General features: G+C 35.7%; 1 protein-coding gene across 2 annotated transcripts in view; it reads right to left on the bottom strand.

The window, feature by feature from the left end:
• Positions 1–3,787: 3,787 nt before the first annotated feature.
• Positions 3,788–25,282, bottom strand: part of NETO1 (neuropilin and tolloid like 1) — a 106,202-nt gene continuing 84,707 nt past the window's right edge. For both annotated transcript variants that reach the window (XM_088019367.1, XM_028102973.2), the window contains exons 8-10: positions 11,093–11,206; positions 4,846–5,404; positions 3,788–3,848 (exon numbers count right to left, since the gene is read on the bottom strand). In XM_088019367.1, coding sequence (XP_087875493.1) covers positions 3,788–3,848; positions 4,846–5,404; positions 11,093–11,206 — 734 coding nt within the window. The remainder of the gene's footprint in view (positions 3,849–4,845; positions 5,405–11,092; positions 11,207–25,282) is intronic.

Raw genomic sequence — 25,282 nt, 5'->3', positions numbered from 1 at the left:
CCAATCTTGAATCAGGCAAATGAAATGCACTTGGACAAAAGTAAGAGGCTGAAAGCAGGGCTTCACGCATGTTGCATAGACTCATGATATGTTTCCCAGTTTTTGAAAGTGAATTCAAAAATAAAGAAATAAAAGGAAAACAGCTATTTTCAAATTAAATAACATAGTGTGTAATTATGTTTTTGGAGAACATCTTGTGGAATTAATAAAGCACTTGTGTAAGTCATATTTGAATTCACTTTATCAAAAAATATAATTATTTATTAAAATAACTTGATTTGAAACATCCTGAAACATCTTGTACGTCTTGAAACATCTCATTCCTTTACTACAATGTGTCTCCCCATTTGAATGTAAAACAAAGGTTGATATTCAGGTGATAGGATCTGATGTGCCAGTAAATAGGAGTTTTTAATATATGGATAAATGTCAGTCCTGGCTTTTAAAGAGCCTCCTCCAGGGGCCTCCCAGGCATTGTGGAGTCCTATACTTTCAAGATCCAGCATCTAGAGTTATACTGAGGGCCAACAGGAAGCCCCAGGTCCCTGCCTCCATATCATCACTACCTTCTCTTATGATTCGTCAGTGGCCATTGTTAAATATTATAAGTATGACCACTGAGGAGACCTAGTCTTCTTTTGAAATGTTTTTGTTTTCCCATGGAGCTGTTGTGTATTAAACATACGTAAGAAATCCATCTTTATCATTTTACTTAGTGTGGTTGGACTTTTTGTTGTTGTTTCATTAGCAGATTTCGGGTGCAAATATCTTTTAAGCACTGAACCAGCAGATCAGAAGCATTCTGCATATTTAGGGAGAACTGCCTGTGGACAGCTATAGGACAAGTGAATGGCAAAGTGGTTCACTTAATCTATTTTCCTTTTTTTTTTTGCTGTTATAAATAAGACTTGACATGAATATCATACTTTTTTGAGATTATTCATTCAAATTGTAAAGGGTCCTATGAAGATTTCTAAACAGGGAAAGTAAAATATGACTAATCACTTCAAAAATAATCTGTGGATGCATTAAATTTGAATTAAAGGACATAAGAGTTGGCATGCAATTAAATAAATCAGTAAAGTCAAATACTAAAGACCAAATTATGACATAAGCAGTGTATATAAAATCTGCAGCAAAACAACAGAAATAATCTTTCTTTATCATGTTCAATATATATTTTTTCTATTCATCAGTTTATCACATTCACGGAAGTGATTATTTATGCATGTTGACATTTTTTCGATATAGGTTATTCAGAATTGCTATGATAATTCTTTAATGTTTCTATCATAAAATTTTATTTTCTTTCCCATTTATTTGTTTTTGTAGCATATATGAAATTGAATTCCTAACAGAGATGTATGCAAGTAATTCATCTATGGGTCTGTAAAGCCTGCTTGAGTCACAAAGTTTTAACTGCGATAGACCAGACTACTTTACTATTTGAAGGACAGACTTCTGTAGAATTCAGCATTTCTGGAGATGGTGGTAAGTGGATTTATAGTAATTCTGATTTTTAAAATTTATTTTCTAAGAATACACATTGAATATTTAAAAAGTACCCATTTATTAAATCAAACTTTAGAGAGTGTGTATATGATTCAATGGCAATTAAATATATTATATGATTTCACTTTATTTATATTAAACATACCATGATTAGTAAGCTTTCAGGTTTTATATGTGTGCCTGAGTATGAGAACAACTCAGAATGGCATAATTTGGGTCATAAAAGGGCCTGTCATTTTAAAGCGTTTAAAAAGATTTTCCTATTCTAAAACGAGAACATATTCCATAAAATTTGAGAGATCAAATTTAGAGAAGTAAGCCTCAATACTAAAAGACATCCTAGAGCCTAACAGGTAGAAAGAGTTGATATAAAGTGTGCAGTTATGTAAGCCAGTTTTTTTTATCACTCTAATAGAAGAAAACATTTTTCTTAACTCAAGTTAGGAAATTATTATACATTTTTATATATCTTTATATAAAAAGTTACAAGTAGCAAGCATATGACACAAAGAAATGGAAGCGAAACAGCAGTATTTGAGAATGCATGCTTTTTACAATGTGTCTAATAAAAAGGATATTTTTCAAATTCAAATATCCAGTACTGACATGCAGGGTATTTTTTCAAACTGTCAATTTAGTCATATTGCTAAGTGCTTAAATCAAAAAACATTTCTATTGACGGGTATGAATGGTAAAATACCTGATTTCAAAAACTCTTTCTGAAACTTAGTATCTTCCTTTGATATAAAACAAAAAGGAAATTGGGGATATTTGGGAAAGACAAAAAAATTGAGATGTTTCTTATTGCAATCTAGTTATTTTTACTCATGACTCTTGGCTGCATTTAATCATAATACAACAACAGGTGTTTATAGTCCATAAAACCTCTAGCTGGTGCTTCCATGGTCCATATTTTCACTTCTTAACTGTAGCATGTTCAAAATCCCTCAGGAACGCACTATTCTCAAGCAGTCTATCTAATGAAAACAATGTACATGTAACACAAAGTTCATCCAAATTCCTGTTGTTCACATATCACACAACATACAATTATACAACAAGGACATAAAACAACATAGAAACAAAGTGAAACTAACAGTAAAAAGAAAAAGTGGGATAGTCTTAATCAGGAACTAATTTCTTCTTCAAGTTTCCAGTAAATCTCAAAATGTATTTAAAAACTAAGGAGCACTTGGTGGCCAGCAACCAAATTACGAAATGAACATATCATTGTGCAGCGGGGATGTCTTGCCGAAGGGATAACAAATGTCTGTAATTCTTAAGTTTGGATAAAGGCAGTGGAATGAATTTAGAAATATGTCCACTTTTCACAATTCACTATAGAATTTTCGTTTCACAGTCCCCATGTTTGTATAAATAGTTCTTCTCTGAAAATAAAACACAGTTAAAACATTTTCTCCCAATGAAAAACGCATACAAATACACCAATTTATCAAGGTAATATAGAGCATGGAAATGCATTCACCTAATTCAAGAATAGTTGATAAGCTTGAAGTGTTTTGAAGAGTTTAGCTGTCAAGCAAATTTAATTGGAGACAAATTAGTCTAATATAGATATAGATTATCAAGTGCTAAGAGTAAAGCTCTCATGGCATTTGATTGCAAAATAGATGTACACATAGACAACTAGTATTTATGGAACATTTTACATTGTTAAGCATTCAAATTTGATATCATAGAATTTGGCATAACATGCTGCATTTAATTTTCATGAAATAAGCTACATATTCATGCAAAAATAAAGGGTGCACAGATTGTAAAAGTACCACCAAATAGTTAGTGTGAGTCTGAGTAGAATATTGCCAAATTAAATAGAGAAAATTACCAGCTTTATATGTTGACTTCAGTTATATTGAGACAATATTCAATTGTTTTTGTTATGAAAAACTTGCATTTCTTCTGATATTTTTGAAAAACGTTTACTAGTTTTTTGTATTTTAACCTTAAAACATGTAAAATTTAACTTGCTAATTTAACATCCTTTTTTAAAATAACATTCTAGTACAATGCCTGATGGTAAGAATATGAACATTTATTTTAAAGATATGTATCCTAAAAATCATCACTCCATCAGCATTGAATCCAGTATATTTCTGATTATGAAATATTATGAAACAATTATCTCAAGAGATAATGAATAAATATCACATTCCCTAAAAAAATCTACAAGACAATTGCAACAAAACAAAACAAAACAGAATACAACAAGGTGGGAGAAGGAACCAAGGGCATTCGCTTACCTTGAATTTTCTTTTTAGACCCTAGTTGTGTTGTATTCAGATTCATGTTTGCTTAGAGACCCAATGAGGCAGAACCTGGAATGTTATGGCTATTTCATTCAACAAAGTAATATTTGCACAAAAAATAAATATGCATACAAATATTTACTTAAGAGCATTCCTAAAAATTTGTAAAACTGTGGAAATAGATTTTTTCCATCAGCATGCAAAAATATTAAATCAACTGAAAATATTCTAGGTTTTGAGGATGCATAATGAATTGAGAAAGTATGTCCATTTATAAAACAAACTAAATGCTAGTAAACATGCAAAACAAAGCATATGTATTTTGGATTTGGGGGTTTAAAATAGGTTTTTTTTTTCTAAGTTAAATTTTCTTTCCCCAAAATTTTTACCAATTTTAGGGCTAATAATACAATACAGATAATATTATCTTTATGTTAAAAGGAAAATGAATCAAATGTTTCTACTATTTTTTCTACATTTAAATATAAATGTTTAGTATTTTAGCATACCATACTATTATATGCAGTTTGTAATGTAAGTATCATGTGATATGTGGAAAAAAGGATTTCAGTGTTTTCATTTTCATACAAAAATATAATACACTATATTGCAAAATATGTTATTTTTACATTAAAATTATTTAATGAGATGGGTTAACCATCTTGGTAAGGCAGTTATTTCCAAATATCATTTCATATCTGAAAATATATTAAGTATTGATGAGATCAAAATTCAAGACTACGTGGAAGCAAATGAGCAAGACAAATTTATAATATAAATTAAAACTGTACTTTTTGCAGAAATAAATACTATATATGTATAGAAATAAATGAAATCTCTTTGGTCTGTGTGTGCTCACACACAAACACCTGTGTATATAAACAGGAGTTAGGAAGGCTATGGATAGCCCCAGAAAAGGAAACGGAGAGGAAAAGCTTGAGACACTATGGTTTAAATCATTAATAAAAAGAGAAACTGAAATGTGAAGATCAAATAGAACACAATACTCTGGAGGCATTTCAGTCCTCAGGTTATAGGTGTCATCAAATAATCTATTGATACTGACCGCTGGACGGCTTTGTCATGTCGGGACAGCCTGTGACTTGTCGTCGGCACCTCCTCGATCTCGTCGATGTCACAGGCATCTGCGGCATCGTGCGAGTAGTTGTGTTTCATGACAAGGATATTTCTTCTGTTCATGGGTGGGATAAGGGGTTTGACGGGCTGCGGAGGCATCTCTGTCAAGACAGAAGCATCTCTTGTGCTGAGGTTACTGCGGCTGCCTTTCGTACTGGACACTTGTGACCCACAGTGATGGTCATGAACGCATTTGGAAGAGGATCTCCGCAGTTTATGGTAGTTTTCAAAGTCATCTGCCACATCTGCAAAGTCAGCTGTAGCTCCTGTCCCTCTTAGAGTACACAACTCATAATGAGGAGGTTCAAATACCTCCTGGAAAACTGTCTGGTCAAAGTCCGATTTCCTTTGGACATATTTTTTACGAGGCTGTTTGATCTGCACAATGACAGAGATGATAATAAGGATGATCACAATGCAGGAAGTCACACCAATGACGGTCCCACTGGTGTTGGTGAGCTGGTCTAGCAGGCTGGCTTTCCTCTTCTCTACAGGTTAGGAGAGTGAAAACAACAAACAAAACAAGAAACAATCCACCACGCATTAATATGGCAGTCAAAGCTCACCAAAAGGAGTACACTGAGCAGACTATTGGTACAGGCTTAAAGTAACATGAACAAATCTCTAAAAATAAACAAGAAGTGTCCCTTTTCACAAGGGCCCTATCTTCTAGGCTTCGAGACAGACCTCCCATTGCCCAGCATCCCTACTTTCAACATATGTTTGAAAAAGTTCTTAAAAGACCTTTAGCATGACATTTGGAAATAAATTAGTAATGTGAAAAACAGTAAATTATTTTTCTCCTCATAAGTATGAGAAAACATCCAAAACTCGGTGAGTGGGAACACGACCTTACCTATATTGTTTTGAATTTATTCCTGACTTAAATAACTGAACTCACAGTAATACCAATATTCTGATACCAAAAGGTAATTAAATTTCATGACAGATACTTCTGGAATGGTGTATGAGTCCGTCTGTGGGCCTTTTTCCCAATGAAACAACCACAACTGGTAAAAATGATTAAAAGTTGATAGATAGATGATAGATAGATAGATAGATAGATAGATAGATAGATAGATAGATAGATAGAGTTTCTGGAAATTGTCCTAATGGAAACAGCAAATGCAAGTACATTTATTCAAGAAAATTTACTAAATTTCTTTAATAACAGTGAGAGTCTGTCCTTTAAACCTGTTCCCCGACCCCCACCCCAATTCGTCATGATGGAAGCTTACTTAGGGAGGTTTCAGACAATGGCATAGGGCTTCCTCTCCCTAACGCTCCCCACCTAGAGCTACAGTACCTCCCCAAGTGGAGCAAACCACAAGCATTTCTCACCACCCCCTGAATCCATAGTGCAGGTAGGTACTCTATTCTAGGCAGGAGATGATGAGTTATCAAGGGCTCCATTCCTCCTCCCAGCCCCCATTGGTAGGATGGACACTCTACACCAGGTGCAGCAGGCTGAGAATGCGTGTCTCTGATCACCCTTGCCCAAGATCACTCACAGAGTTGATCTGCCTGGAGAGGCAAGCTGAGAAGACCAGAAGTTACCACCCTCATCCAGTACCCTATTCATAAAGCAGGGGTGTTACTCCAAGAAAAGTCAGTCACTATCCCTGCCTCCTTTCAGCACCTAGAGCAGTAATGCAGAGGTTTTGCCCATGAAGGGAGGCAGGCCACAAGAACAGAAAGCACTGTAGCTTTCTCCAAAGAAAGTTACATTTTTGGGAACAGTGTGAAGAATTTCAAGCCTAAGGAAATCTCAAAACAACAGACATTTTCTAGTAAGCAATTAAGAGGAGACTGTCAAGCTCTTCAGTACCAACAAGCCAGACCTTAGAACAGGTAGAAGTTTAACATAAAATACCAAGAAAATAACAGGTAAAGAAAGCCCTCTTAGTTTAGAACAAATCACAAAAGCTAGACTAGAGACTAACTCCTAACAGAATTGAATTTAATTGGATCAGACCTTGGAAAAATTTATACTCCTGGGAACTGTCCAAAATAACAGAACAATTATTCAGCAATTAGTAGAGACTAATAGCTGGGTGTGATACCAACAAAGACAGACAGACAGACAGAACAGGAAAAGGGTGGTCAGAGAGCACCTTACTAAATCATGACCATCTGAGGCTATGGTACGCTTGCCCACAGCATGGTCTCCATGCAGCAACATCAGGGACAGACATCACGGAAACAGGCCAGCCAAGTTACAAACACTTACGAACACACAAACAAACCAACAAAAAGTGATAGCAGCAACAAGCCCTGGGGAGGGAGGAACTAGTATCCAGAATTGCTACAATACATTATCTAACATGACGTTTCCAACAAAACATCCCAAGGCATGTAAACAAACAGGAGAATGCAATTCATACATACACTAGAGGCAAAAAGCCTTGGAGAGGGCCAGACGTCAAACTTAGCAGATACTGATTTCAAAGCAGCTGTTATAAATATGTTCGAGGAACTAAAGGAAACAATGGTTAAAGAAGTAAAGAAATATAGGAGGATAAAGCCTCATCACATGCAGAATAGCAATGAAGAAACAAAAATTACAAAAAAGAAAAAAGTGAAAAATCTAGAATTGAATGGCACAGTCCCTGAAATAAAAACTTCATTTGAGTGACTCAGCAGTACATTTCAGCTGGAAGAAGAAAGTAACAGCAAACTTGCAGAGAGAGGAAGGAAAATTATGCAATCTGAAGAAGACTCAGATAAAAAGATGCAGAAAAATGAACAGAGCCTCAGAAAAATGAGGCAAACCATCAACGGCACCAACATAATGGATGAGAGTATAAGGAGAGAAAGTAACAGAAAAATATTCAAATAAATAAATAAATAAAAGGTGAAAACTTCCTAAATTTGATGAACAAATTTCACATCTAAGAATTCCAACAAATTCCAAATAAGAGAAATGAAATGATACCCACACTCTGACATAAAAGATTAAAAATGTTGCAAGAGAAAATCTTGAAAGCATCAAGGGAAAAATAACTCCTCACATAGAAAGGAACCCCAATCAGATTAACAGCTGGTTTATCATCAGAAATTTTGGAGGCCAGAAGACAGAGGCATGACATATTCAAAATGCTGCAGGCAAAAAAAAAAAAGAACAAAAACCGTTGATCGAAAACCTAATATCCAGCATGACTAACTTTCAAAAATGGGGATAAAATAGACATTTCCAGATAAACAAAAATAAAGATAATTTAATGCCGAAAGAATGCCTTAAAAGAAATATTAAAAGAAATTCTTGGGACTGAAAGTAAGTGACTTTAGACAGTAATTCAAACCTAAGTGAAAAAATTAAATAGACAGTAAATGAAAGAGGCAAATAAATATTGCCAATAAAGGCAATTATACACATAATTACAAAGGACTGTTAAGTTGCATTTATCTTCAGCGTCCTTCCCTTAACTTTTTAAAAGAGTAATGTCATATGTATAAAATTGTATTTTGGGGCCTATAACGTAAAGAAATATTATATATTTGGTATTAACAATACAAGTGAGGTAGATAGGAGCAAAACTGTCCTGGAATAAGGAAGTGACATCAGATGGGACTGTGAATCCACAAAAACAGAGGAAGAGAATCAGAAATGGTAAAGAAGAAGGGTTATATAATGAACTACATGAATATACACTTGTTCTAAAATTATATAAAGTAATAATTACAGCAATGTATTCTTTGATTTGTAACATATATAAAAATAATATGGAAAAAAGTAATAGGTAAAAAGAAAGAGAGAACAGAGCTAGATTAAAATAATGCTACTAGGATTAAATTAGTATAAATCTGAAATACATTTTGAGAAGTTAGGCTGTATGTTGTAAGCCCTAAAATAACCATTAAGAAAATAACTCAAAAGATACATTAAAAATCACTGAAGGAATTAAAATGCTACACTAGAATGTATTCACTCTTTGCCAAAGAGGCCAATAAAGGAAGAAAAGAGGAACAAAAGTACATGGGACATAGAGGGAAAGGAAGCAAAGTGGCACATGTCCACCCAACTACACATCAATATCAGCATCAAATATGAGTGGACTAAACGATCCAATGAAAAGGCAAATATTTTCAGACTGGATCAAAAAATAAGATCCAGCTGTATACTGTCTACAGAAGACATACTCTATATTGAAAGATATAGATGGACCGAAAGCAAACGGATGTAAAAAGACTGAACATACACACTGCATTGAGAAGAGAAAGCTGTAGTGGATGTGCTAAGATTAGACAAAATAAAGCAAAAAGTTATTAAAAATAAGAAGATAGTTTTATAACGATCAATAAGAAAGCCAAGCCATCAGAAAAATACAATTTCAAACATACATGGACCTAACAACTAAGCTCAAAAATACATAAAATGGAAACTTACAGAAGTGAAGAAAGAAGCAGAAAATTCAACCATAACAGTTGGAGAATTCAAGAGGTACTTTCAAAAAATAGATAAAACACGGTAGAAAATGAGAACAGAAACAGAAGTCTTGAACAATGCTGTAAACCTACATCTCTAGAACAATCCACCTAACAATGGCAACAAGCATTCTTTTCAAGGGCACCTAGGGCATTTTTTAGGATACACCATATGTTAATCCATAGAACTAACTCTAATAAACTGCAGGCAGAACTTGTTATATTGCACTTCACTTGTTGCACTTCACAGATACTGTGTTTTCTAACAATTGAAGGTTTGTGGCAACCCTGCATCGAGCAAGTCTATCAGCACCCTTTTTCTAACAGCATTTGCTCACTTTGTGTCTCTGTGTCACATTTTGATAATTCTTGCAATATTCCAAACTTTTTCATTATTAATATATTTGTTATGGTGATCTGTGACCAGAGATTTTGACTTGCTGAACGGGTTCGTGGTGGTTAGCACTTTTAGCAATATTTTTTAATTAAGCTATATAGTACATTGCTTCTAAGGACATACTGTATCACACCCTTAATTGACGACAGTATAGTGTAAAAAACTTTTAGATCTTCTAGGAAAACAAAAAATTCATTTGACTCACTTTATTGTGATATTAGCTTTATTTTGGTGGTCTGGAATTGAACCCACAGTGAGGTGAGCCTGTCACAACGATTGAAATGGTAAAGGTGTGTTCCCTTCGCAAAAGAGAATGAATTTGAAATCAAAATAGTGGTCTTGCCATCTGGAGAAGATAAACATGGAAGCTCATAAAGCATATCCATCCACATTCTCTTCACTTCTCTCTTATGTCAAATGGTCCTTATATGTGGGAACAAATCCCATTGGGCAAATAAAGCTTATGACTACCAATTATTAACAGTGCCGATTTAAGATTCTACTACACAAATTACTTAATCTCCCATCCATTCAAAAGTGGTTCCTTGAATAATCACCTACTCCCACCATCAAACTAATCAAGGCTGCATATGCCTTTCTCCTTGACCATGAACCATGGCTACTGTGACAATGCCTCTTGGCTTCTATCCTCAGAAGACATTTTAATAGACAACACTGGACTTTAAGCATGAAAGAGTTAATTGCCTGTTCCTTTCCCTTTGCAAATCAGTTAATATTGAATCTGAATAAAGGAATATGCTTGGAATTTTTCAACTTAACTAAAACATGCAACATTCATAACCAAGCCACGGATTGCTATCTACATAAACAAACCTTTGTGTACAGGCTAGAGAAGGGAGCTGGGGCATTGGAACCTATTTTCATTGGAAATGAAGAAAAGCATTTTGGTAGCAAAACTGAAGTCAAGTTAAGTGGCTGGAAGTGGCTGGAAGTACCTGAAAGCACAAATGTTCCTTCAATTCACTTTCCCTCTAGAGTATGTGCACACAGTCCAGTGAAGACAGACTGGAATAAATGAGCGGTGCAGGCATCAGGTCTGATAGGAAAAACACTGCACTAAAAGCTTCATTTCCTCTCCATGGCTCTGCAGCCTCTAATAAGATGTCTTTAATGAGCATTCAAGTGTTAAAGATTCTCTACTATACATTAATGAGTAAGGAAACTTCTGGCAAAAGCAAAGAAAGACATTTACACTTGAATTACAAAATATACAAGAGGTTCGACAAAGCCCATATACATGTCAATTCTTCAGTCTGTCTGATACATCTCCACATTGTAATAAACCTCTTCCCACTCTACAAGCAGAGAACTTTTACAAATTTTTGATCATTACCTTTACAATGATTCTCGTCCCAAGGATACACACAGTTCTGGAGTCCATTGCAGACTAGTGTATTGTTAATACACATGTTACTATGGCAGAAGAATGTATTGCCTTCACAGGGAGCTAAAAATAAGAAGAAAAGGAAAATGAAGAAAAAAGTTAGACCTGATATTCAGTAGTAAATCACTCATATTACAAATCTAAAAACAAAAAGATTAGCATGATAATTTTCCATCAAATTGAGATAAATGACCCGACATTCCATTCTAAGAAGTATTGCAATTGTGGTAATTATTTCTTGTGTTGCTAACAGAGCTGGCACTTCTCTAGACGTGCTCAGTTTATAAAACTGGCACAGGAGGGTTTCCATCATAAAAATGAAGTACATTATCTATATGGGTTCTTTTTTTTTTTCGACTTGGTGCATTCATTTAACAAAAATTAAGTGCCTACCACATGCACAACATTATGCTTTACACTGAAATTCTGTCTGTATAAATATAGTTATACTGTGCAAAAAGTCTTAAGTAAATTAACATTGAAATAATTTTATAAAGCATGGGCTTACAAAATACTAATGAAGAAAGTATATATTAAACAAATCCCTATAGCATTATTTAAGCATATGAACTAAACAAAGAATGTCATGGAAATTCAGAACAAGGGAAAATTAATCCTAAACAACATAAGAAAATATATATTGTTCTCATCAACATTTAACATATACATGGTGATGAAATTAGCCTACTTTTCATGTGTTTCACACGTGCTAGTAACTTTAGGTACGGTGGTCCATGATCTCCAGATTAGGATGTACATTCAGGGCACTGGGACGAAAACTAACAACCCACAGAGGTATCCAATACATAGATATGAGAAATAGTGAAGAGTTTACTATAGCAAAATATAACGTTAGATATGACTTCAATATTAGGAAAATACATTTCTTTCATTATCAGAGTAATACGATGTTTAGAATAATCAGTCTCTAGAGTAATACTGCATTACCCATGATAGTTTATAGATCACGCTTTAAAGCTAACTTTTGTTTTTACCTTCATAATGATCTCACCTATCTTATAAAATATGATTTTAGTGTTTCATTTATTTTTCTCAACAATAGTTCTAAAACGCTTTTAAGGATAGCGTTCTCAGAAAAACCTATTCAATACAAAACACATCATTTACAGTGGTGAGTTAATCGATCAGTAAAGAATCATTAATGATCAGTACCATCTAAATGCCAGTCATGTTTTTATGACTTTTTCACCTTCATGACTATATATCATGGGTATTTTAAAAAGTTACCTTCTTTAAATGTATATGCTATATTAACCAAAAATGTCCGGCAAATAATTTGCATAAGGCAACTTAGTATATTTTAACATGCTTAGAGAAATCCTAACAACAGTAACAACAACAAAACAAAACAAAAACACTCAAGACTTTAAAATAAAAAAATATGCCAAAGATACAGCTAACTCAAGCAAAGTGATTCCTTCTGGCTCTCCACAACCTTCCCTCTACCCCCCCCCCCACGCCCCCGCTTCCCAAAAGAACAATTCCTTCTTGCCTTGGCTTGGTTTGCCTTTAGGTCCCTGGCTAAAGATTTAAAAATATGCAGTAGTCATTTTGAAAAGAAAGTATCATGCTTAATATGGGCTAGTGACTTGTTATGCATCATAAAAGCCTTTTAAAATGTAAAATTTAATGATCTGCTATATGATTGCAAAATTCTGCTCTTTAATAAGGAAAGAACTTTAAATTTCTGTAGTCAACCATAATGGCTTTTGCAGAACTGATATGGTCTGTTAAGCAGATAATGAATGTTGTCAAAATGTGTACTCAGAACAAGGAGATTTCTGCAAATGGAATGGCTGCAAAATGCCTTAGTAAAAACATATAAAAAATATGTTTGTCCTAATAGATTGTGGTGGTTCTGAAAATACAGTTATCCATCAAGTCAAAAATACCTTTAAGAGAGCATAAATATTTATTGCCCTTACAGAATGAGTTGGAAAAATTGCTACAATTACTATTAAGTAGGACGGGTTAGTTTTGAAATTTTAAGTATATAAATAAAAATGATATCACATTCTGTAATTGAGTGAAATGCAAGAGAATATTGCTAAGAGCACTGAAACTTGAATTCTGAATTCTCCAAATGGGATTTTGTGTCTAGTTCTACTGCTTAGTAGTTGTGAACGTGTCTTATAAACTACGAATCAGTGTGCCGGTATCAGCTATGGTTAAATATTGTTGGTCTGACTGGTAACGTAACAGGTAATCAGGACTGTCAAGAAATCACATTCCTGACACCCTTGTTTACATCAAATGATCAGGCAAATGTGCCAGTTAATCATCTCACTTTTAAACATTATTATTATTCCAGGTATTATTCTATTTCTTCTTACTTTTGCCAGAATTTACAGAATTGCTATGCAAATGATAAAAAAAAACAAGCAAGTCTTGCAATGACTAAGAAAAAAATGTATAACAACTTATATTGGGTTCTGAATGTTCTTGCTCTTGTATGTCTGAATATTTCTCTCATGTAAATGCGGATAGGCAATGGTTCATTAAAGATTCTTATTCCTATCTCTTGCTGAAAAGATAAAATGGCACCTTCCTGCCTCCCAAAGCAAGCTACATTATTAGCGTGCTTTCAAGGATGTCTGGACACATTCTACAGACCGACATTATTTCCCGTGACCCTCAGCACATTCCAGATATCTGTGGCTCAGAGGCCAAATATGCTCCTCCCCTCTCTCTGCAATATCCATTCTGCACTCTGCTACCCAAATCGTATCAGCACTGTATTATCTGTGCAGTTTTGAAATATTATTCCAAGCTACCAAGAAAATTATCTTTTTCTTAAATCCTATTATACTTATAATTTTAAGAAGAGCTTAGCACTTAGCATATGCTTATCATCTTTCCCCACATGTTCTTTGAGGCTAAGGGCATGCCTCTTAAAAATGTTCATTTTTAATCTCTTATATGGTTTAACATTTCTAGGCTTATAGTAAATATTCAACAGATACTTTTAATTGATTACTGTTCCTGAGCAAAAGGTTAACTCTGGGGATGACTGGATGGTTCAGTTGGTTAAGTCTGACTCTTGATTTGGGCTCAGGTCATGATCTTGGGGTCCTGGGATCGAGCCCCGTGTCAGGCTCTGTGCTCAGCATGGAGTCTGCTTGTCCCTCTCCCTCTGCCCCTCCCCCTGCTCTCTCTCTCTCCCTCAAATAAATAAACAAATAAGATCTTAAAAAAATAAAACAGGTTAACTCTGGCCAGGGTGCATACCTGAATATCCCAGAAAGCAGAAAACTCTAACAAGTATGTTTATTAGTGGAGAGCTAACCTTTAGTGCAATGGTCTTCAGGTACGATCCAATTTGTGATATTCTCAGAAACTACACGTCAGCATCATTTCCTTGGCTCTCTTACTATGGCAGAGAAAGACCCATTCTACCAGTTTGTGGAGGACTTGTTCTACTTAGAAATTCAATATGCATTGTCAAAAGCTCTTGCCTCTTAAAAAACCAGCCTCCTTATTTCCTAAAACTATCTGGAAGAAACTCAAGGGTAAGATTTACTCACAATAACATGGCGGTCAAAGATGCAATACTCACAGTTCAGACTACCTCACACGCAAAGTTCCCAACATCAAGAGTCTACTTATTTCTGGAAGGAGGTTTTCTGTTGCTATCAGAATAGCCAAATATAGCTTCATATTGACATTTATTTATTTATTTATTCATTTATTTATTTATTTTTAAAGATGTATTTATTTGAGAGAGCGAGAATGAGAGAGAGAGAGTACATGGTGGGGGGGTCAGAAGGAGAAGCAGGCTCCTCGCAGAGCAGGGAACCCGATGTGGGACTCGATCCCAGGACTCCGGGATCAAGACCTGAGCTGAAGGGAGTCGCTTAACCAACTGAGCCACCCAGGCGCCCTCTTCATATTGACTTTTAAAAAACTAACTATATAGAAGAAACTATTTTCATGGCTTTTTTGTCTCTGAACTGTTTTTTTGTTTGTTTTTTTGAGAGAGAGGGAGAGAAAGAGAGACAGAGAGAGAATCGAGACAATCTTAAGCAGACTCCCCACCGAGCGCTGAGCCTGATGCGGTACTCCACCTCACAGCCCTGAGATCATGACCTGAGCCAAAATCAAGAGTCAGACGCTTAACTGGCTGAGCCACCCAGGCGCCCCATCTCTGAACTATTTGCAAGTGTGTTGAATTATCATGAGTACAGCTGTTGCAGCCTCGCTTCATTAGAAGGACTTACTGAACATCACCATTTTATTATCTAGATACAATGAGAAGTATTTCCTTTTAAGAAAAACACAATAACTGAATGTAGTGAAATATTCTAGTCAGTCAAAAGAATGTCATGTGCGCAAACACAGCATTGCTCTTGATTTAAGTCATTCAGATAACAGAAAATGGATATTCTAACACCACAAAATGGGTTTCACCTCACCATTTCTTCCTCCTCCTGCACCAAAACATACCCTTTGGGGCAAAGCATTATTTTTTTTGGCTATGTAAGAAACTGAACGTTAGAATGAAGCTTCACGTGTGTTTCTCCACGCACTTCATCCTGGGTTGGCAGAGTCCTGACGACCCTACTGTGGGCAGAGCTGGGTCCCGGCTGCGAGGAGTGGTAATCCCTAAGGATAGATGGCTCCTTCCACGGACACCTATTCAGTTATCACATCTCTAAAATGGGAATAAGGATCATACTTACCTAAGTGACTTCATAATGCCGAGAATTGAGGAGAGTGCCAGCCTGTGGATGCAAGCATTATAGCTGAATCATAAGCTGTTCCAGAGGCGAGCATTGCACGGGGGCTGTGGATCCAAAATGCTTGAGACTGAAACCCGGATCCATCTCTTCCAGGCTGTGCAAACTTGAGCCAATGTTCCTTAAAATCTCCCAGTTTCAGTTACACAATTTAAGGGGGGCTAATCTTGACTACCACATACGGATGTGGCAATTAAAGGTGATCAATCTTTAAAAATTGTAACCGATATTGTCCGACGGTATAGGATAGACACATGTTAGCTGGTTTTGAATTATGATAATTACCCAAAACTAAATAAATAAATACAACTTATAATATTAAGGAGATATAGAATATGAAAGTTAAGTGACATAATATTAAATTTCCTGATTGGTAAAGTGAGGACGGTCATTCACAGATCTCTCGTCAACACGAGATGAGCATGCAGACCTAAACAAATGATTTCATATATAATAACATGTGATAAATGGTGTCTAAAAAGACGAGTTATGCACAGAATTATTTACTCTTTTGCGTAACAAAAAAGCATAGCTGTTCTGCAGCTAGTACAACTTTGTAAGAGAAATAATTAAATGAGCTTCAGCACATAGATGTATAGCTTATACATCTATTATATCTTGGGGTAATATTTAAAATATCTAACAATCAGCTCATGGGAACCGACCCGTGGGAGCAGATGGACGCTGACCACCATGCCTCACTGGGCACTCCGCCACAGCGGTGAGCACCACCTCTGTGACACCCCGTTTACAGCCACTTGTGAGACATTGGAAAATGAAGGAATGTATCACGAAACATCTTTTTCTCAAAAATGTCTGAGGAATATTTATCTGGGGAATATGTAGTGTCCCTAGCATATTTTTCTCCAAGCTGTTATTTCCTACAACACCCATAGTTCATTTCACAAAAATCCAACCCCAAGTGTTAAGCAGACAACCCCCTTCTAGGAGTCACAAAGTGGTTTCAAATTACTTCTAATATTACCTGAGGGAGCACCATGACAGGTAATACCAATAATTAACCTTACAAGACTCGCAGAAATTAAGGTGTTTATCCCTTTTCTCTCTTGAAAGTAATTATACGAATTTAGTGGTATATTTAAACATGAAAACCAATTCACCAATACGCCAGAGACTTGAAGCTCCAAGCTCCTTGATTCTATGTTGTTGTAGTATTTACATATAAAAAGGGGGAAAAAAAAGTAAGTCTGTAACCAGTCTCCATTTTTATAGCCAACTACACACCTTGCTAAGATACGTTCAGGACTTTCCTGAAACTGAGACTTCCTAAGTTATTTTAATATCTTAGGGAGTAATTTCTTTGCTCTACCCATGCCTAGTGTAAAATACTACTGAAGTTCAATTCTAAAAAAGAAACAGAAATTAGATTTTATGCATGTTAAAAACAATGGCAAATACAGGTCTTAACAAGTGCTTGAACTACTTTACAGGAAGAAGGCTTAGATATATGAGATAGTTATGATATTACTTGATTCATAGGATAACAAGACCATCAAGATAATGTGCACTTTCTAACAGCAGATTGGAAAGAGAGCTTCAGGTCCCATCCTGGAAAGCCAAGACAAGCAAGTGTATAGAAAAGATCTTGGTGTTTTGGCTCCAATATGAAATCCAGGAGTTTTTTTTCCTGAAGTTTTTAGTGATCCCATAAATTGAGGCTTGGACAAAAGTGACAACATTGTCCTACAACTGGAGTAACAAAGTTTTCAGAACAGAGAAACACAACACACAGATGCAGATTTGGAGAGTATCAACAAGTACTTTAAGTCCAGTTTTAAAATTTCAATTTAAAATAGGTGAACATTTATCCAAATATTTCATGATAAATTCTTTGGAAACACGAAATTTAATGCAACATTTTGCTCTAGCAAGGAAGAAATATATTGTGGATTAGTGAGACTGAGAAGCATGGTGCGCTTCTATATATCAGCTTTTGGTAAACCCTTCCTTATTCACAGAAATTGGGGACCACGAAGCCTGTTTAACTTCTTTTCATCCAGATGCTCTGATTTTATTAGTTTACCACTTGCTAGACAAACAAAAACAAAAACAAAAGCAAAATCTTGAGAAGTCTTGCCCCAGTGTTCAAAAATTATAGTGACAGAATTCTTGTTTTTTTTATTATGTTATGTTAATCACCATACATTACATCATTAGTTTTTGATGTAGGTGACAGAATTCTTATTTCTAAATTATAGTGATGGAATAGAGAACAGCATGGGAAATTACTAAGGTATAAAGTTGGATGAGACATGAGGATACAGATTATTTTAAATTATAAAGCCTCACACATAAATATACATATGGCAGATTTTACTGGAAATACCATGCCAAAATGTGGGCAATGACTATTTCTAGGATATTCACAAGTTGTATTTAGCTTTTATTGAGAAATGTTCCATATGAACATATACATATAAGAATATGTATACATACACTTGCGTATGTATATATACACACAGTTACTTTATTTTATTTTTTGTAATTAGGAAGCATCTATTAACTTTTTATGAAAAAAATACCAAATAGTATTTTTTAAAATCTATTTTCTCTTTCATATTTTAACCAGTTAAATAATAGTTTTCACATAACATTTATACCTTACTATATTTGAAGTTATATAATTAGTGAATTTAGTATTTCACTGAATTCCTTGCTTTCTTTGGGGTTGTTTTGAAAGCCTCACTTGTTCCCACTCTTACCACTAGGTGGCAAGCGTGCACCATATTTCCTGAAATAGCATTTCAGTCTATCGCAATGTTTAGATCCTTCAAGCGTCTGAGACAAAAAGACACTGAATTTTAAGAAATAAAAACTTCAGTAGAAAGACAACCAAACTAATTTTAGGCATATTTGAATTAGCTAAGGCAGAACATGAGAAAGAAAGGTAGTCACAACTCAACATAAAGGGAGTTTTATTTAAAATTTTAAGAAAGAATCATAATATGTATACACTATAACATTAAAAGTCTAATCATGAATGTTTCATCAATTTTCAGTACCGTGCCACATGTTTATAAATATTGTTCCACTTCTGTAATTAAATTCCTTAAGTTATAATAACTTTGTTTAATGCTAAAGTCACTAATGCTCCTTCTCACTATTGGGGCCATTTCTTCCCAATGGCTTTCTCTCTATTTTTATTATTTTTTTTCTCTTTTTCAGTTGTTTTTAAATTCCAGTACAGTTAACATACAGCATTATATTAGTTTATTTGTACGATATAGTGGTTCGACGATTCTATACATGACTCCGTGCTCATCACGATAAGCGCCGTCTCCATCCCTTCACCTATTTCACCCATCCCCCACCCAACTCCCCTCCCATTTGTTCTCTGTAGCTAAGAGTCTGTTTTTTGGTCTGTCTCTTTTTTCTTTATTCTTTTGTTTTGTTTCTTAAATTCCACAGATGAATGAAATCATATGGTATTTGTCTTTCTCTGAATGACTTACTTCCCTTAGCAGAATACTCTCCAGATCCATTCATGTGATTGCCAAAGGCAAGATTTCATTCTTTTAATGGCTAATATTCCCTCATATACACACCACATCTTCTTTATCCATTCATCTATTGAGGGACACTTGGGCTGATTCCATAATTTGGCTATTGTAAATAATGCTGCGGCAAACATAAGGGTGCACACATCTTTTCAAACTAGTGCTTTCATTTGACTGCATTCATTTTAAGTTCAGAAATTCACTGAATGCTACCCTCAGGAAATATTAAAACAGAAATTAAAAACTGGCAGATTTCTCTCTGAAACATTGATATTTCAAATACTTGTGCTTTATGGTTAATAAAACTATCATTAGTGGGTTAGTTCCAAGTCAAAGAACATGATACTTCACCAGAAACAGAAGTGATGCTTGATCCTATTTTCCTTTTAATAACTCTACCATCTGAACAACAGCTCAGATGCTCCTCTACACCTCCCAACCCAAATCTCATTCTCTCCACGCACATTCTCCTGCTTCTTGCCTGCCTCAGATTCTTCAAAGTTCTTTGACGTGAAGTTTGTCAAAAGTCCACCTCCTCTGTGCTGGCCGGTGTGGGTGCAGCCACACACACGCACACACACTCACTCACACACCCACACCCACATCATGGGGTCTTCTACTTCTGCTACTCATTATTCCTCACGAGTTCTCCAGTCTGAAGTTGGAGTGCAAATGGTCACAGAAATGTGTGCAGCCGCGGAGGATGAGCACGTAGCTTGGAGTACACTCACATGTCCTTGCTTCCATTTTCGAATTCAGCTTTTAGCAGACTTGAAGACACTGATTTATTAAAACTTTCTGACAGTCAAGATGCTCTAGAGCCTATCACTTTCTTTGCCTGGGAGATGGAAATAAAGCTTAAATTTATCATAAATATGTAAATGTGATACATATCTGCATTATATATTTAAAGTAATGAATTCATACTAAAGAGCACGATCTAGCATACTTGGAAACATAATTACTTTTATTCAGTAATAATTTTAATCAGTTTAGATGATAGAGAGGATTTTCCCTCTGCCTCTCAAAACCCTGAAGTCAAGTCTCCAGGGCCATCACCAGAGGTCCCTTCTCTTCTCTCCCCACAGCTTCCCCTGGGGCATCCCAGCAGACTCAAAGCCTGACACTCTATTTTCTCCTGGGCTCACCCTTCTAGCTCTGACTCCCATCTGAGGTCCAGCTTTATACTATACTATCAAATTCCTACATAACCTCTCCACTTGGGATTCTAAGTACCATCTCAAAAGGAACGTGGCTGGATAGGCTTACAGAAGAATGAAGGGGGGCGGAATCGGAGGGGGAGACGAACCATGAGAGACGATGGACTCTGAGAAACAAACTGAGGGTTCTAGCGGGGAGGGGGCGGGGGAGGGGTTAGCCTGGTGATGGGTATTAAGGAGGGCACGTTCTGCGTGGAGCACTGGGTGTTATACGCAAACAATGGATCATGGAACACTACATCAAAAACCAATGATGCAATGTATGGTGATTAATATAACATAATAAAAAAAAAGAAACATCTGTCGCCTTAATCCTCTAACTGCCTCTCCCCCCACCCCATTCTTCCCCTCACCCCTTCCTGACATTAATAAGAGACAGGACTATCCCCCATCCCCTTGGCGGTTAACATTGAAGGGTTGGGGTCATTCTTGAGTCCTTTCTCCCTCAACACCCACATCCAAAAGGCCTTTAGCTGTGTCAGCCCTGTCATCTATCTATCATCTATCTATCTATCTATCTATCTGTCTGCCATCAATCTACCTACCAAGTTCTTGTTGTGATCTCAATTGGTACAAGTGGCTCACCACCATCTGTCACCAACTGCTCTTCTATCAGCAGATCGGTGAATACAGCAGCCTGAAGAAACTTGGTCATTTAAAACTATAAATCAGACCATCGTTCACCTGTTTCAAACACTCCAAAACCTTACTTAAAAAGTTAGATTAAATCCCAAACTCCTCAGTACCCCTTCTGCTCCTCCAAAATCTTGACCCGGCTGCCTCTTGAACTCCAACGTCACCCACCATAATCACGGGGCACCCAGATCCACACCCTTCTCCACCATGTTACTCAATGTTGTTGTTTTTCCACAATACTTATTAGGACTTGGGTTTATCTTCTTTAATTAACTTATCTGTTCATCTTTTCTCTCCTCTTATAAAAATGTAAAGCAAGGGAGTTGCCTTGTTCACTGCTTTATCACTTGGGCTTTGGATAACACATGCCATTTTGGAGATGCTTAATAAATAACTGCTGACGGACAGATGTCAAAACAAAAATTTTCAGCAGTAAGATGGATATGGAGTGCCAACTTCCCATTAAATTCTGACAATGATTTTAATTTCTAAGAAAGAGCTAAACTTTTCTAAATGAACTAAAGGGAAGAAAATATCTAAAACATCAGAGATATCAATTATGAGTAAGCAACTGAGTAAGAATTCAAAAACTTCAAAAACTGGATTCAGAAGTGTAGAGCTTGCTGCTAAGTATCATTTTTAATCATGATATTCTAATTACAGAATATAAAATGTAAAAAAAAATTAAATATATCTGGCCATCAGAATTGTCCCCAAAACAAATGTTTTGTTTTTCCCTAAAATAAATGGAAAATTTCCCCCTGCTACCATATTTTAAACTTTAAAGGGCCCTCAGGCTATGCAGTTAAGGAAAATGACATTTTATTTGAAAAATGCTGACCAGATTTCAGGCCAGAAATAGATTTGTGCCTCTTCTCTTCATGTCCTTTATCATCTTCATATATTTTTTTGAAAGATCAATATCTGCCTCCAAAACTCTATGTTCCAGTGTGACTTAGTTATCTGTCAAAATATCCAGTATTATTAAGATACATTTTAATCTCTTTTTTTAAAATACAAGAAAATCTATTCACAAATTTCAATTTAATCCCACTCAATTTAGTAGATTACCCCAATCTTTCTGCTAGAATCGCATATTGCTATGGCTCCAAAAAGACATTATATTAGAAAAAAAAGAATCTTCATGAGAAAATTATATTCCATAGATAGAGGCCATTTCTTTCCTCACATAGGACATGAGCCACATCATGATCTTATCCATTTTGTTTGATTCGAAGAATGAGCATACATTTTTATACTATAATTATATCTGCCTTGGGTCAGCTACATGATGATTTATTTGTTGTCTGTAATTAGACAGGACTGCAATGACCGTAAGAAGGATTTTGTAGTTCTTTGGGGTCTGTACTCTGATTATTAGTAGTATTTGGACATGTGTCTCAGGCTTTATTTTCATGACCGCTCTACACATGTCTGCAACAGTTGCTTAGACATGCTGTTCTGTTAAAGTTACTATATTTGGTTTCATTGTCGAACATGCCAAGTCCCAAAAGTGGGAACTGAGGTAAAGAAAGATTAGAGTGGAGAAAACATGGACCATCACAACCTCGAGTTTGTGATTCTCCTAGTTCAAAGTCTAACAATTGAGAATAATAGTTTTCTGTCTGCATACAACTATACACAGTCTATTTGCAGTGGTAGACATAAACTACCGTAGCTATAAAGCCAAAATCAAAGAAATCAATATATGTTATCCCCAAGGATCCCACCAAAAATTACAAGGAATTTACTGCTTTTATTCCTGTCCACAAGCTCCGTGGCAGACTGACAACTTAACTAAAGGCAACGGTGATCTAGGAAGTTCAATGAAAACTCTGCAAAATTTTCTAAGTAGTTCAACAAATACACATAGACACCAACATTATTTAAATATTTTAGTCTAAAAAAAATCGCTCAAGGAAAGTGATTTTAAATTGTAATTATTACATTGACCTGTATATCTACATGTATACCTTTTAAAAACATAATTTGAGTTAAATGACCAAGGCAATAATAAATGTCCATCAATAATTGAAATATTTCTGATAGTTGTTTTCTTTATGCTACAGTTGGACTCAACCACATGCTTAAAAAGAAGGAAGGGTCCCTGGCAGACTCTACAATTTTATATTATAATCCCTTGCCCAAAGTCCTCATTAAATTTGCAAGTAAGAAACTACTGACTATGAAAATTTCAGTATGTTATTATCGCATTAATCAACAGGATAGTCGTCACCATGTGCTCTGTTCTGAACACATATTTAAAAACTCACAGCTGCTGTAAAATGCCTCCTTCATTTTCTGGAAAAGAAATTGAGGCTTAAAGTCAAGGTATTACAGGTAAGAAAGGAGCAGAATTAATTGACCGCCACCAAATGGGTATCCTATTTGGATTTTTTTCACAACACAAAACTGTTTTTTCAGATGATTTGTAATTTTGTTTTGCAAATTGTCTAACATTAATTTTACAATTCTAAACACATACATACTTGTCAAAATTATATATTTATGATACATTCCCTTCTTGTATTTTTTTCTATAGTAATAAAAATATTTAATTTTTAAATAATTTCATTAGAAGAATATTGACTCAGTAGCAGGGCATAAAAGGGACACATGTTCAGATACACGATTACCACTTGGCATCGTGTACCTTTGGTCTTCAAGTCGAATAAATTATTTTTTTCGTAATTTCAGATGAAGAGCATATCAGTTTACTAAAAACAAACCAAATAAAAACAAAACAGGAACATCAAGCCTACTGTGGTAAAATGAATAATGGATCCCAAAGATGCCCGCATCCTAAACCCCAGAACTTGTGAATGTTGCTTTATATGCAAAAGAGATTTTGCAGATGTGATTAAGGACTTCAAAATGTGGAGATTATTCTGGATTATCCAGACAGGGCCGATGAAATCACACGTGTCTTTACAGAGGGAGGGAGGAGCTCCAAGGGACAGAACATGATATAACAAGGAAGCAAAGGGAGATGAGAGGTTACCTTGCCGGCCTTGAAGGAGAAGGAGCCAAAACCCACAATGGGAGGGACACAGTTCTAGAAGCTGGGCAGGTGAGGGAATGCACTCTTCACTGTGTCCTCCCAAGACAGCGGCCTTGTTGACACCATGGTTTCAGCCCAGTGAAATCCATTTTGAATAATAGATTTGTATTGTTTTAAGCACTAAATTTGTGGTAATCTGTTACAGCAGCAATAGAAATGAAGTTAATATACCCATTTACACCTAGTAGCTCACTTCTTAGGGTAATCAGAACACGATCCACCAGCCCCTGTAGAGGTAGATACGGCCGCACAACATTGCAACAGGGTCAGGGAAGGTCAGGAACAGGAGAAGTGAAGGAACCTTCCACGCTGACGTGGAAGGGCAAAGGTTTCCAACCAGGACACCCTGCTACTCCTGAGTCCCGATTTGTGAAATGGATCAAAAGCAACATTTTCTAACTACTTACGACATTTCACATATTAGCACAATCTCAAAGATTTCCTTATGTCACCCAGCAGAGGAAGGACTACATGACCTCTAGTGCTCTGAGGACATTACAGAAATGTAGGCTTACCCATCAACATCTGTCATGCCACATACAAGCCATCAGGTGAGAGGGTCTTGGAGGTTAAAAAGTAGAGAAATTCTAGTGTAGATCATGGTAATTATCTAATCTGAAAGAACAGGTCACTAGATAATGATCTGTCCTCACCCGTTGGCATAATTGCCATCCCCCCCAAAAAAACTCTTGATCAGTTATCATTTCTGACATGGTAGATGTGTCTTGATTTTCTCCATACAGAAAATAATGTATATATGGGGCACCTGGGTGACTCAGTCGGTTAAGTGTCCAACTCTTGATCTCAGCTCAGGTCTTGATCTTGGGGTCATGAGTTCAAACCCCACACTGGGCTCCACGTTGGGTGTGGAGCCTACTTAAAATTTATATATATATTACATATATACTCTTGTTTTCTTGGATTTAATAAATCCCTTCAGAAAGTCG

Source organism: Eumetopias jubatus, unplaced genomic scaffold (genome assembly GCF_037043125.1).
Source record: "Eumetopias jubatus isolate StellerSeaLion01/CBP00866 unplaced genomic scaffold, mEumJub1_p1.0 scaffold_16, whole genome shotgun sequence".
Classification (NCBI taxonomy): Eukaryota; Metazoa; Chordata; class Mammalia; order Carnivora; family Otariidae; genus Eumetopias; species Eumetopias jubatus.
Note: the sequence above shows the minus strand (reverse complement) of the source record. Positions and strands in the feature narration are given on the sequence as shown.